This window comes from Juglans regia, chromosome 10 (assembly GCF_001411555.2).
Source record: "Juglans regia cultivar Chandler chromosome 10, Walnut 2.0, whole genome shotgun sequence".
NCBI classification, from domain to species: Eukaryota; Viridiplantae; Streptophyta; class Magnoliopsida; order Fagales; family Juglandaceae; genus Juglans; species Juglans regia.
In genome coordinates, this window is record NC_049910.1 from 2,133,472 (window position 1) to 2,152,346 (window position 18,875).

General features: G+C 34.9%; 3 protein-coding genes and 1 non-coding gene across 7 annotated transcripts; 1 reads left to right on the forward strand and 3 right to left on the reverse strand.

Moving 5' to 3' along the window:
• Positions 1-326: 326 nt before the first annotated feature.
• Positions 327-4,197, reverse strand: LOC108997088. Its single transcript, XM_018973201.2, has 2 exons — positions 4,024-4,197; positions 327-3,833 (listed from the first exon to the last, which is right to left on the reverse strand). The coding sequence occupies exon 2, from the start codon at positions 3,798-3,800 to the stop codon at positions 630-632; it is 3,171 nt and encodes a 1,056-aa protein (XP_018828746.1). The 5' UTR covers positions 3,801-3,833; positions 4,024-4,197; the 3' UTR covers positions 327-629.
• Positions 4,198-6,244: 2,047 nt separating this feature from the next.
• On the reverse strand, positions 6,245-8,133 carry LOC108997127 (50S ribosomal protein L12, chloroplastic-like). The gene is made up of 2 exons (XM_018973271.2): positions 7,410-8,133; positions 6,245-6,627 (listed from the first exon to the last, which is right to left on the reverse strand). Exon 1 carries the CDS (start codon positions 8,008-8,010, stop codon positions 7,444-7,446), a length of 567 nt encoding a protein of 188 aa, XP_018828816.1. The 5' UTR covers positions 8,011-8,133; the 3' UTR covers positions 6,245-6,627; positions 7,410-7,443.
• Positions 8,134-8,190: 57 nt separating this feature from the next.
• TRNAP-UGG lies at positions 8,191-8,262 on the reverse strand. The gene has a single exon. It is a non-coding gene; the product is annotated as a tRNA-Pro (tRNA).
• A 4,394-nt stretch (positions 8,263-12,656) lies between these two features.
• On the forward strand, positions 12,657-18,839 carry LOC108997025 (DNA (cytosine-5)-methyltransferase DRM2-like). Of its 4 annotated transcripts, none has more exons than XM_018973105.2 (10): positions 12,657-12,932; positions 13,534-13,579; positions 13,807-13,944; positions 14,722-14,821; positions 14,902-14,948; positions 15,417-15,533; positions 15,821-15,920; positions 17,016-17,116; positions 17,316-18,062; positions 18,279-18,839. In XM_018973105.2, exons 2-10 carry the CDS (start codon positions 13,577-13,579, stop codon positions 18,711-18,713), a joined length of 1,788 nt encoding a protein of 595 aa, XP_018828650.1. In that variant the 5' UTR covers positions 12,657-12,932; positions 13,534-13,576; the 3' UTR covers positions 18,714-18,839. The 4 variants fall into 4 exon arrangements, with proteins under 4 accessions (XP_018828650.1, XP_018828651.1, XP_018828652.1 ...); XM_018973106.2 differs by having other exon boundaries at positions 12,657-12,866; positions 18,279-18,713; XM_018973108.2 differs by lacking the exons at positions 12,657-12,932; positions 13,534-13,579 and adding an exon at positions 13,638-13,696.
• Positions 18,840-18,875: the final 36 nt, after the last annotated feature.

Here is an 18,875-nt window from a genome sequence, read left to right on the forward strand (position 1 = left end):
ATGTAATTGGAAGTATTGCATCGACTAAACTAGCCCTAATTTGAAGTCTCAGACTCTCAACCATTCAGAACTAACAAACTAATTGGAAAGAAATTCGTACAAATTCCAGCTAAAAGCAAAATGAATTCAATCTTGTGACAAAATTAGCAGCCTGACTGTATGGATTTTGGGGTCATTTGTCTACGGGTTAGGTGATTGTTTATTGTTCCGATTCTTTAATTTTGGGGAACATAGCATGTTGAAACATTTTGGTTAACTTGGACAAGGTCAGATTGGAATAGGTCAAGAGTCAAATATTGAATTCTTGAAACAACATATGCTAAATGTTACAATTAATAACAGAGATCCATTATGATAAGAGAGGGGGTATAAAGTGATGAACATATCTATACCTATACAAATGAGCATTGCAACCAGTTCAACTAAGGCAAGAACAAGACCAACCCATCTGTATCAAGTAATAAATACGCACCAAAAAAAAAAAAAAAACTCCTACACCTTACAAGCATCCACAACAAGAAAGTAACATTATATATTTCTAAAGTCTAGACATCGATCAATAGCTATAGCTGTAAAGTAAATGTGCCTATGTATATAACCAAAATGCTCAGTATCTCGTATTGTCTGACCTAGGATGAGGAAGATCCAACCATGGTGCTCACACTCTCCAGAAGCCCTTTTATCTCGCTTTCTAATTTGTATTTCAACTCCAGTGACACCTCGCCATCCGAGTTCACCAGCATTGAGTTCATTATCTCAAGTTTCTGCCTTACGAAGTCAAGTTGTAATTGCGGTGAAGAAGATGTCTTCTCTGGAGTCTTGCCATAGATCGGAGGAGAAGCTTTTGGCAGTGTTATTTCTCTTAGTTCACGAGTCTTCAATTGAGTTGAGGGATATTGCAGGTCGAAAGTCACTGTGGCAGCTTTAAAAGGGTTGGAGTGTAGTGAATGACTGTAGGCTTCCTCCGCATCAGAGCTCCTTACAAAGGCAACCCGAGCACAGAAATTGTTTGAGAACACCTCTGTTTCTGCTTCATTCAGCATCCCAAACTTGCGATAAATTCTAACCAGATTAGCTTTAGAAGGCAAAGAGGATTCTGGGCCAAATGTCAACGAAATCACTGTGGGTGAACCTTTTCTATCTGTGTTATCAGGCGTTCCAGCAGCCTGCTTTGATTTATCCAACTTTGCATCTGGTTTTTTAGCAGCTCTCTCTGGTTTAGCTTCGCATAACTCTGCTTTGTCATTTCTCCTAGCGTCATGTTTTTCAAAAGCTCTCTTTGGTTTACTTTTATCGTATGATTCTGCTTCTTTGTTCTTCTCCGTCCTCTGTTTCTCAGCAGCTCTCACTCTTTTAGCTTCATGTAACTCTGCTTTGTTATTTCTCCTCGCATCTGTTTCTTCAGTAACACTCTTTGGTTTATTTTCATGTGGCTGTGCTTCTTTGTTCCTTTTCCCCGTCCACTGTTTCTCAGCAACTCTCTTTGGTTTAGCTTCATCTGACTCTGCTTCTTTGTTCTTTTTCCTCGTCCTAAGTTCTGATACATGTCCAGTTGATTTGTTGTTAGTATCATTCCGGTCGTTATCCAATGACCCAGGTTCCGAGTCTAGATTCTCTCTCTTTCTACCAGATTGATGTTTTTTTTCCGCCTTGGAGACTGATCCATCTCGATAGACTGAACTTCTGAGTACGGACAGAAAGCCCTCAACCATTTCAAATGACTTCTTTTCCATGGGATTCAAGGGATTAAGAGCTGCTCGTCGAACTTCAGATAGCACTTCATTAGCAGATGCCTTAACTTTCAAGGGATCAACTATCGAGGTCCGATCTTGTTTCGGTGTTCGAGGGCTGGAGATGTCAGATGGCTCACGGCCCAGATCAATTTCTTGGGAGAGTTTCTTCAGAAATATTTTATCGTTACACTTCTGAATTGAAGGGGAGCCAGCAATAATCTGATCCCCTAAACGAGCTTCGTCAGAAACTTCAAGGGACCCTGTTTCTTTTTCTTTCCTCTGTTGACCCCTAATTAGACTAGTGAAGGGAGGGGACAAGTACTTGCTCTTCTTCCTTTCCCTTGACACAACGCCTTTTTCATTTTGTCCTTTGGCCTCGCCGTCACTTAGTTGAACTTCAACATTCTTCAACTCCCTTTTTGTTGAGGCAGGTTCATCATTAGTTAGTTCTTTGCCACGATCATGAGCAATTTCAACGCTGACACCGTAATTTTTCTTCCTCCTTGGGCTCTTCCTAGTTTCTTCCCTGCTCCAGCTGCCATCATTGTCGACACTTGGAGCTTTGCCATCACTTAATGGACCCAACATTTTAGCCTTTTTCAAAGACGCCGTCGCAGAAGTCACATCATTGCCACCCTGACCATCAGTTTGGTCACTGTTTTTCCTCTTCTTCCTCCTAGATGATGGCACCTGCTTGGCTGAGTTTGCCCCTACTTTAGCCACATCCCAAACCTTACATTTGGCCTGAGCATCAATGCTCCCTTCCATAATTTCAGCAATGCTTTTCTGCTTCCTTCTCTGACACAGTCTATCCTCTGAATTCCCTTGGCACGTCTGCATCGTGGTTTGAGAAGTTTGGCCAAACTTGGGACTTACCAGTGAAGAAATCCAATCATCTGTGAAAGGCCCGTGAATTGGGACTTCTACCGTGCTGCGAATGCCCACTATGCTATAATCCAAATTGTCTTCTAGGCCTGGAATTGGTTGTGGTTCATGATACATGGGCAAATGATAATGCCCCTTTGCATGATAAAAAGCTGCCAGCCGGCTCTTCAACACCCCCAGCCCAAGTGCACCATGTATGGAAAGAGTCTGCGCAATACGTTTCATTTCAGCAAGAAGGTCCACTGGTTGAGACCAAATGTTTGAAAGCTTCCCTATTCTGCCTTCAGGCAAAAGGACTCCATCCTTGATTCCAGCATTAGCTACCAATACTCTATTATCAATTCCATTTCCATTCTGATTTGTTACACAAGAACAAGTCATCTCTAGCCCTAAAAGCCTACCAATCTCATCCACAGCACTCTGCACAGCATAAACAAAGCTTTTCGAGTTACTTTGCCTTGACATCTCTTCAAAATTGTCTTCAAAGTGTTTCAGCTGAGAAGGTTGGCACCAAGCAAAGGTGCCATCCCCAAAATATGCCACAAGCAGCCGGTCCCTCACTTTGAACTTGACTGCGCAATCCGAAGCATCCGAAGGATCATATACCTGCCCTGGCCACCATGGGTGACTCCGAATCTTACCCCACACAAAGTCACCCACAGAAAAATTATACCCGTCATCAACCATATCCTCCTCAGCTTTCCCGTCGTCGTTCTCACTTGTATCTTCAATCGGAACCTCAATAGCCTCAATTTTCCCATCCGAATCCTCCTCATTATCGCTCGAAGAACCATCATTTTCTTCACTCCCAAATTTCTCTACCAAATCCCTTCTCTCTTCAACACTCTCCCTCTCGTTGTCGCTACCATCTTCAACCTCAAATTTTCTGACACTTGCTTTCAATTTCAACAAGGAAGACACTCCTCTCATATCAGAGTCCTCAAGCCCATATTCATCTTTACTCGAAACCTCGGTCTCAACCACCCGAGTCTTAACTACTTGAACAACCTCAGCATCCATATCACCATTCAGAAGGGTTCTCTCAGGACCGGACCCAGAACCGGCCGAACCGGCAAGACTCTCTTTAAGGGGCTTTTCAGGGGAGACACGCGGTATAGCTGGTTCAGCTGCAGGACGAGAACCCCCGGCTAGGGTTTTAGACCGTGTTTCAACTGTTCCCATCACCGGGAAAGCGTATTCTCCCAACCACGACAACTGAAACGGAAACGAGATAGGAACAGAACGACGGGTAAATCAAAAGATTGCAGGGTTTGGGGTTCTTCCTCAAAGAAGACCCCAACATCGGATTTAAATAATACCACCAACAAAAAAGGAAAAACAGAATAAAAGTATGGACTTTATCATTGTTTCTATAAAGAACAGAAAAGGGTTGGGGGGGAAGTACCTGAAGGCTGAAGAAGGGGCTAGGGATTCCAAAGCCTTTTTTTTTTTTTTTTTTATCCTTCGGAAGCGATTCTCAAGACCATTTTAGAGAAGACGGTGGAATCAAATTCCACAGAGAGAGAGAGAGAGAAAGAGAGAGAGATGGGGGAATTGAAAATATCGGGGGTGAAGGGGAGGAGAGGAGAGGTTCGTCTCATTTTCAAGCGGTGGTGACTCGGCGGTATTTTGGGCTGTCTTTTGTCGTTGGTATCAAACGGTCACTTTCACGTTTTTATTATGTAATATTACTTGATGCGCAACGCTTCGAGTGGAGATTAGTTGGTACTCGCTGCCTCGGCTGATAACTTCAAACCTGCGTAGACCGTCGTAGACTTCCACAAGCTGAACGTTCATTCGTTCATGTTAAAAGAAGCTGAGCTAGCAACTGACAGTTAAAAGACTGTATGACACGTGTCCGCTTTGCTTGTAAACCTTAAAAAACGAAAAAAATCTTTTTTTTTTTTTGGATTTATTTTCTTCGAATAGAATTTGGACGTCCACTCAAGATGCCTCCCCTCGAAATCCTTGTTAGGTATAGACCATTTTGGCTTGCTATTTTTACTCATAAAATTAAGACTTGAATTGTGCCAATAGCTGGAGAAGAATATGTCCAATACACAATGACTAGTTATTTTTCAAATTCTCCGACTTTTTCAAAATAGTTTTATAATATTTATTGAGTTTTTATTGTTATTTGTTTGGTTATTTTGAACAATATTAAACCAAATAAATGACAATAAATACTATAAAAATTACTTCATATATCTATCTCGTCGAGAAATTCAAAGTTTCGTGTTCAAAGATGAATATCTCACGAGATCTAGGTTTCATCTTTTCTCAATTAGCCCACAATCTCCTTCTAGACCTAGACTTTGGTTTAGGAGTGTAATTAGTTTAGTTCAATCAATTTTTGGACATATTATCAAAACGAATCGATCTAAGTCGGTTTTAAAATTTTGAGAATCGAAATTGACTGGTTCATCTAAAGAATCGAAACTTTTGATTTTTTCGATTTCGGTTCAGATTTACATGTGTGATTCAATTTTTGACATTTTTATTGGGCTGATTGATTTTTTTAACCCAAATAAATAATTTTTTTAATCCAAATGTGAGTTTTAGAGCCCAAAACATCATGCATATAACCAATGGAAAATTAACCAAATACAAGCTTAAAAAAAATTAACCAAAATACACTAATTAGTTTAATTAAAACATGCATGTAATAATGCCTAAAAAAACCTATTAAAACTTGCACATAACAATATTCCCAAGGGTTAAAACTAAAAGCATAAAACCTACATATAAAAAACAATTAGTCAACATAGCAAGATCTAAAAAAAAAAAAAAATTACAAATAATTGCAAATGCAACCACTAAAGTGTAAAAAATGTACTTATAAAAAAAGATAATATATATATGCTATACTTATACCATATTATATATGCAAGTATCTAACTTAATATATAAGGATAAATAATACATTTTTAATAATTTAATATTACTATTCATGTTTAAAAGTAAATTTATATTAATACAATATAAATAATAAGATTTAAAATTTATGTTATATTAATTTTATAATATATATAATATATAATATAAAAAATTAAAATATATGTTTTGGATAATTGAAACCCACCAAACCGGATCGAACTGATCGGTTCAATTGGATTAATTTCGATTTTTCGAATTTTTTTATTTTTTATTTTTTATTTCAACCCTACCTAGGTTAGCTTAAGAAAATAAGGCCGGTAGCCACTTATAACATATCAAGCTTGGTCCTGTCTGCATCTTAGTAATCATCACGGGCACACGATTTCAGACCAGCACATCCGATGGCTAGATTTTCTTGGTAACAATAGTTCGGCTTTTCAATCGTTATTAAAACATAGAAAATGTACAAAGCAGCACCTCCTCAACCCTCCATTTATTACGTCTTTCACTTCACTTGCTTTACTTGTTGGAAGATCCTGTCTTATTACCTTAGGGTTGGAAGCAAGTTTTGCTCAGCCATCACTCGAACCCTTGAGATGGATACGATCGACATCAACAATTCAGTAGCCCCAGCTCATCTGGGGAGAGCAAATCAGCACCCAGCAACATTTTCCCAATAAAACACTGAATTATCGATCGGAAAAAGTATAAAGAATTTAAGTGTGGGTGAGAAAAGGTAAACGGTAAAGTAGGGAAACTAAAGACTGCATGCACTGAATTTTCCAAAAGCTTGACATCCTCGTATGCTTGCATAGGCCGAATGAAATAAGGTGTGCTGAGACAAACCCATTCAAAACTCGCTGGCTGTTGTATTCCAAGCACTACCAATACATATATATGGCAGAGGCAAGCCGTTAACAAGAGACAAGCCCCTCCTCAACTCTCCCATTATATTGAAATAAACTTGACTCCCAACATCTAATAAAATTAGAAAATCCATCCCCAAAAAAGAACCAACAGCACAGATCAAGGAAGGAACTTTCACGTCTTTTTCTTGTCTCTCTCAGTCTTCAGATGTCAAAAGATATGCATTACATCTCGTTCCTGGTGGATAGTAATGGTAATCCGGCTCCTATAAGCAGAAAGGTAAATCTTAAATTTGGTTATAATCAGCACTACCGCTTAAGATGATCAACAACTTGCTCAGAACATAGATATACATAAACAAAGATGTTCATTTGAACTTTTTCTCGGGAAAGTTTAGTATCATTTCATTCTATAAGCAGCCAGTTTAACTAGCAGATGCCAAAACAGTTGAGGAAAAAGTTGGGTTTTAAGTTTGTGCCTCAATGCATCAAAATGTTGTAAGAACATACTGGACTCTTAACTACTTGGCTATTGGATCACAGTCCAATTAACTCTATAATAATCAGGTATGCAAAAGCATTGTTCACAAAAAATCCTTTTTAACCAAAAGAACAAAACCAAAAAAAAAAAAAAACAAAAAAGAAAAAACATAAAAAAACCATTCATTTCTCTTTGTTTTTTTACCACAAAGTGAAATTGAAAAGCACAATGCAAATAACATATTACCCACAATTGAGTTCCCCCCCTCACAGCAGATAGTGATCTTGGCCTATGTTTCTTGCATAATAAATTTTATTAGATCCTATCCCGTTGAAAGAATTAGTCCATGACACACGCTTCATTTTCACAAATTTCCTGACTTCTTTCGGTCGTGCAATTCGACAAACAGAGCAAGAGCAACTATACCGTGAAATATTGTAATTGCGGTTACTTAACACTCAAAGAGCAGAATTCATTTTCAATTCACCGTGAAATTCCACTCAGTTGAGAAAAAAACCAAACACGTTACACTATACCGCCGAACGAACAACATAACATCACACTAACCTCGAATCAGGAAATCGAAAATAACAAATGAAATTTAAACAATGGCGATCTTAGCCCCAGCCTCCTCGAGTTGCTTCTTGGCCTCCTCAGCCTCGTCCTTGGACACCCCCTCCTTGAACTTCTTGGGCAAACCTTCGATGAGCTCCTTGGCCTCCTTCAACGCCAGGCTCGTCAGGGCCCTCACCGCCTTGATCACCGCGATCCTGGCGTTGCTGGGCACGTTCTCGATCACCACGTCGAACTCGGTCTTCTCCTCGACGGCAGCGGCAGATTCTCCGCCGCCGACTCCGGGTGCGGCTGCGACGGCAGCGGCGGGGGCGAAGGACGCGGCAGAGACGCCGAGCTTGTCCTGGAGGTAGTCGACGAGGATTCTGGCCTCCTCGAGGGTGAGGCTGGAGATGTCGGCGCCGAGCTTCTCAATCTTCTCGGGAGCGGACACGGCGGAGAGAGGACGAAAATGGGTGCAGCGGTGGCTGAGGTTAAAAGTAGAGGTTAAGGGGAAGTGGAGGGTGGATTTGGGAGTGTAAGTAGGATAAGGGGAGATAGAGGGCGTAGGATACGGGGAACACTTGAGGGGGAACGTGGAGAGAGTGCTCGCCATTTCCTGTCTGAGAGAGAGAGAGAGAGGGAGAGAGAGAGAATCAAGGAAAGAAGAGGATAGGATAAGAGAGACACGGGCTCATCAAATGGATAGAGGCGGGCGAGCTTCTGGTTTACAAGGCTGCCGTTCTGAAATCTTACAAGCTTGTTCTGTTCGAAAAAGGTAAAAAGTAACATTAAGGGGGCATTCCGAGAATCGAACTCGGGACCTCTCGCACCCAAAGCGAGAATCATACCACTAGACCAAATGCCCTCTTTTCTTCAAACCGCAGCCTTACATTTATAAGATATATAGATCTATGCCTACAAACTTTTTTTTTTAAAACAAAAAACCCACAAATTTTATTTAAAATGCACAATATATATGACTAGTTTTGTTTTTCAAATTTCAAAATAAAAATTATATTATAATTTTCTTTTAATTTTATCAAATTTTTATTAAACTTTTTTTTTCACTCTTTTGTATAACCAAACGAGGCCTTAGTGTAAATGATTTTAGTAATTTCACCGGTTTACATTATTTTAACAAGTTAAATAACAAAATACAAGTTTAAATTAAGACTCGTTTAGATAATGAGATGATATGAGATAGTTTTAAATGAGTTGAATAAAATATTGTTATAATATTATTTTTTAATATTACTATTGTTTTAAGATTTGAAAATGTTGAATTATTTGTTATAGTTTATGTGAAAATTTGAAAAAGTTGTAATACCGAAATGATATGAGATCGTTTCATATCCAAATTATAAGCCCTAATATTTCCTAATTATGTAATTTAGACTTTTTATCACCATCTAAAAATCTAATCAAATTGTGGCGTTAGTCATTTGGAAAAAAAAATTCAAAAAAAATTAAAAAAAAAAAAGATCTAAGAGCTTTTTCCATCTTACGTGTTATTAATACCATATTAGTTTTATTGATCTTCTTCTCTCTCGAAGTCTTTCGAAAAGATTGCTATATTCATTTTGTTTCATAAAATAAGTATGTTATTTTGAAACCATCAAGATGTTGTGGTGCATTGGTTCATCAAGGATTTGAATATGGGTGGATGAATGAGTTATTTTATTATAAAATTGGTGTATAAAATATACTATTTAAATAACTTAAATGATAATATTTGATTTATAAATTTTGAATTCTAAACCAAATTATGTAATGTATAAACATTTTACTAAGTGTATTATCCATACTGATTTATAATTATAATTTTTAAAATCGTAATAGTTAAGACATAGCATTAGCATCATTCGGAGATAAAAATGATTTTTATTTTTATTTTTTATCATTGATTCATTCAAATTGGTAAGAGTAACGTGCGACAGAAATTACATGATGGAAGGCAACAAAAAATGATTTTTATTAAAGAATATATATATCTTGTTTAATTTGAAGCTGAAAAAGTATTAGCGTATAATTATGCTAGTTTAATATTAGAATAACGATATATGTAAATTTTAAATGTACAAGTTTCGATTTTTATAAATAAATAAAAAAGAAAAAAAAAAGAAGAGAGAAAAAGAAGATACAACTTATTTTTTTCTTGGTAATATCCACTCTTCTTTTACGAAAGCTTGTGCGACTTGTGCATTTATAACTTATTCATAGAATTACTCTTGAGAAAAACTCTACTCTTGAGAAAAACTCTTTTAAGGCATGCAATTGGGTACATGCTGTTTTAGTCAAATTACCAAGATACAAGATTGTCTTGAATGGATAGATAAAAGCATGGATGGAGACTGCAAGCAAGTAATACTGCTATTACTACTGATAATAATATATTTATTATTATTTACAACTAATAAAAATAATAACAAATATTTTTTAATTAAAATTTAAGATTTTATATCATTATTATTTTTTTAAAAAATTAAATTATACAAATAATATAGAGATGATTGTACCACCTTATTTGGTTATACAGTTCAAATAATATGAGATAAGATATTTTGAATAATAGTGAGATTTTAAAATTAAAATGAGATGAGATGGTTGGTAAAAAAATATGTGTTTATATAATGAGATAAAATGATATAGTTTTAATTTTTTAGAGATTTGATAAAGTGGTAAGTCTCACTAATTATTGAAAACTATTTTTAATTACTGGATCAAAAATATTACGAATGTATTAAAAATAAGTACTATCTATTCTTAATTTAAAAACCCATAAATATTTTGACCTTTCCAAAATATATATTTTGTAGTAGGTCATAATTATTTCAATATTCCTAAATATGAACACATTTTTTTGTTAAACGAAATTATTCTAATTATGATTTATTTATTATACTATAATTTATGAAATTCGAAATATTTTTTTTCTAATTATATATTACAATAAAATAAAAAATTCTAATAGATAATTATATACATTAAAAATGTTCTTGTTTTTTTCTCAATTTATTAGTTTGGAATTTTCAAATAAAACTCCAAACTGCAGCCACGTTCAATAGTCCCAAAAATATCAATAACATTGTTAATTTTTATTATTCTAATTATCACGTATTGAATATTATCTATATTGGGAAAGGAAAAAGATAGTCTGAACCGTTCCATTTTGAACGTTTACATAATTTTATTATTATTATTATTTAATGATTAAAAAAATAATTTTAAATATATTGGTATTTTTTAAAAAAAAAATATTTATATATATTAAAAAAATATAAAAAGAAAACCCAACGGTAAAAGTGGGCCGTCATCGTAGCCCATTCATGGGGAAAAGTGAAATATTATTATTGTAATTATGTATAACAATAAAATTGATTATCATAATATATAATTATATTTATTCAAAATCTCATAGTGTTGAAACTTGAAAGGGCATAATATAGGCACTACTGTATCGTTATTGTAGCGTCGGTGCACGGTGTTGAAATTTGAGAGACGAACGAACGAAAATTCAAACTTACCCTTTTTTTACACAGACAATTACAAACCAGCCGTACCAATTGTATATCATTTGTCATCCAAAATGGGCCAAATTACAATAAAACTCACCAAATACAAAGATTAATATTACTTATCATATTTTTATCGTCGTCTTCTTATTATCTCGTGATGTGATATTAAATAATTTAAAATTATCTATTTTATTTCACTTGTAGACATATCATTTAAAAGCGATGCTACTCCCACTACTAGGAGCTCCCGCTAGTAGTTTTGAGATGAGTTTTTTTTATATTTTTTTACATATATTTTTTAATACATTTAAATATATTTTAAAAAATAAAAAAAATTCATAATATTATTAAAAAATATTTACTTAATCATTAAGTAAAATAATAATAATAATAATAAAATTCACAACAGTAAGAACTAGTAGTAGAAACAAGTGGGAAGAGTGGTATTTTCTATCATTTAATATCATATCAAGAAATGTCACATAAAAAAATATTGAGATGATGATGATAAAAATAATAATAAAATATTTTTTCTAAAGTTAAAGTTAATATAGGATGATTTTGGTGGGGCGTTTCAATATCTCAAATCCAATGGGTCCAAGAAGCATTATCTCCGACGTTTCCCTCTAACTCAATATTATTTAATTATATTCTAACAATTATCCTAATTTTATAAATTATTTTGATTTAGAGCAATCAATACATAACTGATATAGATAATAATTTCTGTAGATAAAAACTTAGATAATGTGATATTTTATGATTAGATGGACATTTGTTAATGATTAATGATATGTTTATAATTATTCTATACATATTTTCAATTCATTTTATTATTCAATTAATACAAACCAATTTTACTTAACTATCCTATGCTCTGAATAGAATTGGGGAAGAGTGCAAAGAAGTTTTTTTATATTTTTGAAAAAGAGTGCAAAGAAGTAGTAAGTCTGTCTTTCGATTAATGATATATATAAGATATTTTTTTAAATTACGTTTTTAAATTACGTTTTTAAATTTTTAAATAAGGACATTTTTATAATAAGATGATACATTTATAAGTTATTTTATTATTTATTTTGAAACATAATTATGTAAAATTTTGTGAAAAAATAGCACGTTTATAATTTGTTTCCAAGTCATTTTTTTGTATCGTGGACTATTTCTTATGGGCATAATTATATATGAAGACTTTTACAACACACACCATTCAGGTGATATAATTAAATTTAAAAGATAAAATATAAAATTTTAATTATACAAATTAAATTATATCATGTGAATGATATGTGGGGTAAAAATGTTTAAATAACATTATTATTCTGTCTTGTTTGTATTCAAAATTCACCTCAATTAATTTCAACTCATTTCATCTTATCATTATAACTTTCATAAATTTGTATATAAAATATAATAAACAATTTAATTTTTTCAAATTTCAAAATAACTTTTTTAAATTCTCACATAAAATTTAATAAATAATTCAATTTTTATTATACTATTCATAAACTATCTCAACCTATCTCAACTTGTATTTGATTCCAAAATTTTCTTCATTTGCAAGTCTTCGGGTAGACACAATTCAAATTACTTATATAATAAGATTTTATTTATAAAATTTAAAATTTATTTATTTTTAATTTTAAATCAAACCATGCCACGTAATCATTTTCTATATGGGTTATCCCCCCGCTTATAAATATAATTTTTCCAAGCATCATCATGGTTCTTCCCCAACCTTGAATGGAGTTTCTCTCTCTAGACTAGAAATTCTCTAGAATATCTCCGCTATCTCTGCATGTAGCTTCATCTACTTCCTCTCAGCAGTATTATGCTTTTTGTTACCATTATTTTGACATACACTACGGTTGGAAGAGCTTCGTTTTCAAACTCACGATCGAGGTTTTTTTATTGGCCTCTGTTAGTGAGAATTGGTCTTTCAGGGAGACATTTGGTATGTGAATGTAGTTTTGTTGTTTTGTGCTCCTTGCTTCACGTTTGGTCGAGAACATAGAGAAAGGTAAAAGAAATTTCAAAGAAAGAATTCTTTGACTGTATCGGAATTATTTTTTAAATTGTGATTATAAGAACGTACTCCAAGTTTTATGCATTATAGTGAATTACTTACGGTGGATTTTAATCTGTAAGCGAGCTTATGTGCCAAAACTTTTTGTCCCCACTTGATTTATGAAATCACTAACACGATGAAAAGATCTAGATTTTATTATTTATTTTATATTTTAATATTTTTTCTAACGTATGGGTCAGATTATTTTTCAATGGTTAAACTTAACATGTAGAATATTTAATTAAATAAGATAAAATATAGAGTTATAATTCGAATTCAAGATTTCTGCTATGATACTGTGTGAAATTACTATTTGTCTAAAAAATTTAAACCAATGAGAAGACGTAAGTTTTATTATTTATTTTATATGTTTAATATGATTGGATAAATTATAACATATATGAACAAAGCAAAATTCGAAATCTCAACATTAATATTATGGGATTGCTATAAATTCATCGATGCTAATATTTTTCATTAATTCTTTAATTAGTGATTGCGCTTTAATTTGCCTTTACATGATCCCTACTTCCTTATCTGTGTTCATGAACAGCGTGTAAACCTCAACCTTACGCAACGGTGTAGATTACAGATAAATGGTACTGTTTGTTATTCATTCTAGCTTTATATTTGTTGTTATATTGTTTTGGAATCCTCTCCTTTCACAACAATTCTTCAGTTTTGAATCCAACTAAAACATTTTGCTTGAAGGACCGGTAAATACTTGATAAGAAATCAGTTTTTTTATTTATACATTTTTATATATCAACGGTGATTTGACTTCGGTATGTTGTGCTTGTCGGTGTTGACGTGTGTACTTAAGCAGGACGGAGATGCTTCTGGTGTAGAGGATGACAATTTTGAGTGGAACACTGAAGATGAGCTGGAAATCAATGACTTCTCTTTACCTTCTCATTCAAGCTTGACACCCCCAAATGGAGAAGCTGTGGTCGGCTCTGGGGAGGTATATGTTTTTAGCTGCATATGCTGATTCTCCTTTATGTCGGTCAATTTAGCTGCCTATGCTGAGAATTAATTATTGGTTAAAAGGATATGTTGGATAACTTCAGAGTTTAATTAGTTATTTGAAATATGTGTGTCTGCCAATGTCTCTGTCTGCTGAGGTCTATCCTTGATTACACTTTCGCTTTATTTTTCCAACCTGAAGGTTTTGCCCCAGATCATAATAATCTTGAATTTCTAGACATTCCATCTGAGGTCCAGTCTTGGAGGGGTATTGAACTGTTTATTCAATAAAACTGTGCCCCTTTTCCTTCACCAAATTTATCTCCTCTCATTCTAATGCCAACACCAAATTGCAAATGACATTTATATGAACTCATCATGTGACATTTATGAACATTTTCCATGCTTTAATTACTTGTAGTGTACATTGTGGTGTTAATGTTGAAGAGCAGGGATTTGCTGGGGTTCCCACTATTGCATTAATCATTCTTGATGTTCCTATCATTTCTCATCATTCATAGAATGCATATGCATGATATATATACATATATATGTGTGAATGTATACACCTATATCATCTTATATATATATATATGTATTTATACACGTATTTCTCCTTCTTCCAAAATAACTGCTGATGCCCCCATTTACTCAAAATTAGTACTTTCTTCTAGTTGGCTTTGGTCACATGGAATATTTGTCTGTGCATGTAATATTTGCCGAGCAATGCTTATTTTTTGTTAAATAACAAATTATTTCCTTTTTCTGCCTCAAGGCAAGCTCATCTGCTGGTCCTTCCAACTGCAAGTTGATTGGTCATTTCATAGGGATGGGATTCTCTAAAAAGATGGTTGCCAAAGCAATTCAGGAAAATGGTATAAGCTCAGTCTTACTTAGGTTAGTCACATGTTTTTTCTGGTAAGCATTGCAAATAACTGTTAGGTTGAATGTCCAGGAGAAGAAAATACAGATTCAATTCTAGAAACCCTTCTCACATACTCGGTGAGTGAATACCTACGTAACTCTCAGATACTGTTTTTGCTACTTCGACCTTGGCTGCATAAATTATTTTCCATTACCCCATCTTGATTCTATGGACTAAGTCACATTGTATATAATAATCAGTTCTCTCTGTCTGTCTGTTTTTCCCTCTCTCTCTCATGCATCCATGCACATAAAGGAATTGCATACCATTTAGACCAATTTTTTGCTGACCTTGTTAACTTTTGCTGACACTCTTACTCTTTGCTCATGCCTTCGTTGGAGTTCCCTGATCAATCCCATGCCCTCTACGACTAATTTCTTTTTCATGGCATAATTGATTGCCTACCTTTTTAGACCAGAGTATGTTGTCTATATTTTTTCTGGTAGTTTATGATGTTATTGAGCACATCCCAGTGCTTAAACTTTCACAACTTAATCTGCCATTGGGGTCCCAATTTCCGATTTTTATAATGATTTTCTTTGCAGGCTCTTGAATCGTCGCCTCAAAGACAGCATCACATTGACTCTGATCATTGCTCTTTGGAATGTGAAGGGAATTTTCTGGATGATTTCTCAGATATTGATAGTTGTTCCAACAATGAGGTAGATGTGAACTTTTTTTTGGCTTGGCTAAATACTCTGATGATGTTTATTGGGTGAACTCTTTAACCTGTTCGTTCATCTAGTATGCCCTTCTGCAAAGATGTGCCTGCTAACAACTCTTTATTTGGCATTGTACCTGCTCATATAAAATTTAGAACCTGAAATGTCATTGAAAGTTGTGCTCTCAATGATACACCTACATAGGACATGCAAGCTCATAATGACAGCTCCTTTTTTTCTTGCTTTTTGTATGTATAAATTAGCTCATAAATCGATCTATCTTGCAGAAAATCATGAATACTGAATTTGATGAAGAGGATAAATTGTCGTCCCTAGTAAATATGGGTTACACAGTGGATGAGGCTTCACTTGCGATAGATAGATGTGGTACGAATTTCAGTGTTATATGGGTTTTGAACTGTTTTACTCATTATTCTTTTTCATGATGATATTGATATCTGGGGAAGACTTTCGATTTGGTGGAGATCTTGGGAGGATTTTAAGATTTGGCTTTGCACACCCCACCAACCACTGAAAAAAAGAGACGAGACAAAAATTATAAAGGATTTATTATGTTGGTGATGCATTCTGGCCACGATTCATGTATCTTTTCAATGCCCATTTTGCTTCATTCATATCTCAAACGACAATGCATTGTTGAAACAGAATCTAAATTTTTCATTCTGCTTCATCCAGTTTAACTTAAAAAAATAAAAAATAGTGGTCACTGAAGGTTTCAATTCTCAAGTTACTTTCAGGGGCATATCACTTAAATTTCTCATGAGACAGGCTCTATGTAATACTTCTAAGATGCTGTTTGCCTTTGCTAAGTAAAGGTTCATTTGAATAGGACGCTTTTGTAAGTCAAAAAGTTAGTAGTGACCCTTGACAGTTGTTTATGACAGATTTTGCTTCTTTATTTTACTAGTTCCATTTTGAGCCTTTTTCTTAACTTTAAAAGTAATACAAAAACTTCACAAGAATTCCAAAAGGGGGTGTAGTGACTTGTGTTGAACTCTATATAGAGACCAATGCAGTAACTTGTGTTGAACCATAGTTATGAGATTCATGTAGTAACTTGTGTTGTGATATAGTCATTTTGTCATTCCTGAATCGGCTTACCTGCCACAAAATTTCCATCAAGGCAAGATGGTGTTGGCTTTTTTGTATCAATGAATCATGGAGCAAAATATTTAGTATGTTTAGCTTTTTAGGTTTTGGTAATTGGTAACATGAACAAGGGATGACTCAGTGGAGGTGGGTAGCTGCAACTTCTTATAAAAGCCCTCTTGTAATCAAGGTATAGTCCAAGTTGAGCTGGTGATCTTTGTTTCTGGTGCTGTTGACTACAAACTTTACAGCGGTATAAATTTGTAGCTATATACTTATAGTGCCCTCAGTGCTCTTAAGTGGTATTTTCCTTAGTTAACCATGCTTCACATCTTTTGTCCTTGGCCTTATTATGCGTTCCAAACACTGCAGGTCTTGACTCCTCCCTTGTGGAGTTGACAGATTTTATCTGTGCTGCTCAAATGGCTAAGGTGGCAGATGCTCATCTGTCAGAACTCCCCCTCGAAGTCAAGGTAATCTATTTTGCCTCTTTAAGTAGATATAAGTCTATCCACCAAAACAAAAGATGAATATGAAGCTTTGAAAACATTCTTCTAAGTTTAGTTTATTTTTCTCCTTAGTTGTAAATGAACCATAATTTATATTCTGATTATATTCATACCATTTCGGGTAATATCTGTCAAAGGTTGATTCGTTTTATCTATTTCACAGCCGAAACTTAAGCATTCATGCAATGAATATGCTAAGCACAAAAAAAGGAAACTTTCTGATTATGAGATGTGGACAAAGAAAAAGCAAAACGAGTTTGAGAAGAGGCTCCTTCCTGATGATGATGAGACCATTCGTCTCCCACATCCAATGATTGGATTTGGCGTACCTACTGAACCATGCCCAACAATTCATAGAACACTTCCAGAGGCAGCCATTGGCCCTCCCTTTTTCTATTATGAGAATGTTGCTCTTGCTCCTAAAGGGGTTTGGACCACCATTTCACGGTTCCTATATGATGTGGAACCGGAGTTTGTTGATTCAAAATACTTCTGTGCTGCTGCCAGGAAAAGGGGCTACGTTCACAATCTTCCAATCCAAGACAGATTTCCTCTTCTTCCATTTCCACCACAGACCATTCATGAAGCATTACCCTTGACGAGGAAATGGTGGCCTTCATGGGATAGGAGAACAAAGCTGAATTGCTTACAAACTGTCATTGGTAGTGCAAAACTGACACAGAGGATTCGCAAGGCACTTGAAGACTATGATGGTGAACCACCTCTGAGTGTTCAAAAGTACGTGCTTGATGAATGTCGACAATGGAATCTGGTCTGGGTTGGGAGGAATAAGGTTGCCCCACTTGAGGCTGATGAGGTAGAAATGCTTTTGGGTTTCCCGAGGAATCACACGAGGGGAGGTGGAATAAGTCGAACCGATAGGTATAAATCACTCGGTAACTCATTCCAGGTATGAAATCCCTTTATAAGACGAGTCAGTAACTTGCAAATTGTTGCAAACAGTATCATTTACTTGCAAAATGTATAAATATTTCATGCCGGAGATGCTTGTTAATTAATCTTCTTCTCTAATTTTCCCAATAGATTCCCAAAATTTGAATTATTCCCTACAGAAATTACTGAGAATTGTATGTGCCAGTAAGCTTGTTGATTCTGTTAATTTCAGATTGATACAGTAGCATACCATCTATCTGTCTTGAAAGACATGTTCCCGGGTGGCATTAATCTTCTCTCCCTTTTCTCCGGGATTGGTGGTGCCGAAGTAGCCCTTCATCGGCTTGGCATACCTCTTAAGAATGTTGTGTCGGTTGAGATATCAGAGGTAAACAGAAATATCCTCAGGTGCTGGTGGGAGGAAACAAACCAGAGAGGGAATTTGATTGACCTTGCAGACGTGCAGCAGCTAAATGGTGATCGGTTGGAGCAGCTAATGAGCTCAATTGGCGGGTTTGATCTTGTGGTTGGCGGGAGCCCATGTAATAATCTAACGGGTAGCAACAGGCTTCACCGAGATGGACTTGAGGGTAAAGAATCTGCCTTGTTCTTTGATTATTTCCGTATTCTAGACTTGGTCAAATGTATCATGACAAAAGCACAATGATTTCATGAAAATTAAAACAAAATTATAATCTGATTCTGTGCGGATACGATGGAAGTTTATGAAATTTCTGGTGCTGGGACATCTGAGTTTGATTCAACTCAGATCTCTTGCACGCAATGTGGAAATAGTTTCTTGATGATGAGGAATTTCATATACGATCTC

Coding starts and splice junctions, on each gene's coding strand:
- LOC108997088 (XM_018973201.2), bottom strand. CDS start 3,800: ATGGGAACAGTTGAAACACGGTCTAAAACCCTAGCCGGGGGTTCTCGT.
- LOC108997127 (XM_018973271.2), bottom strand. CDS start 8,010: ATGGCGAGCACTCTCTCCACGTTCCCCCTCAAGTGTTCCCCGTATCCT.
- LOC108997025 (XM_018973105.2), top strand. Junction 17,117..17,315: donor AACTCCCCCTCGAAGTCAAG/GTAATCTATTTT, acceptor TCTATTTCACAG/CCGAAACTTAAGCATTCATG. Junction 18,063..18,278: donor CACTCGGTAACTCATTCCAG/GTATGAAATCCC, acceptor TGTTAATTTCAG/ATTGATACAGTAGCATACCA.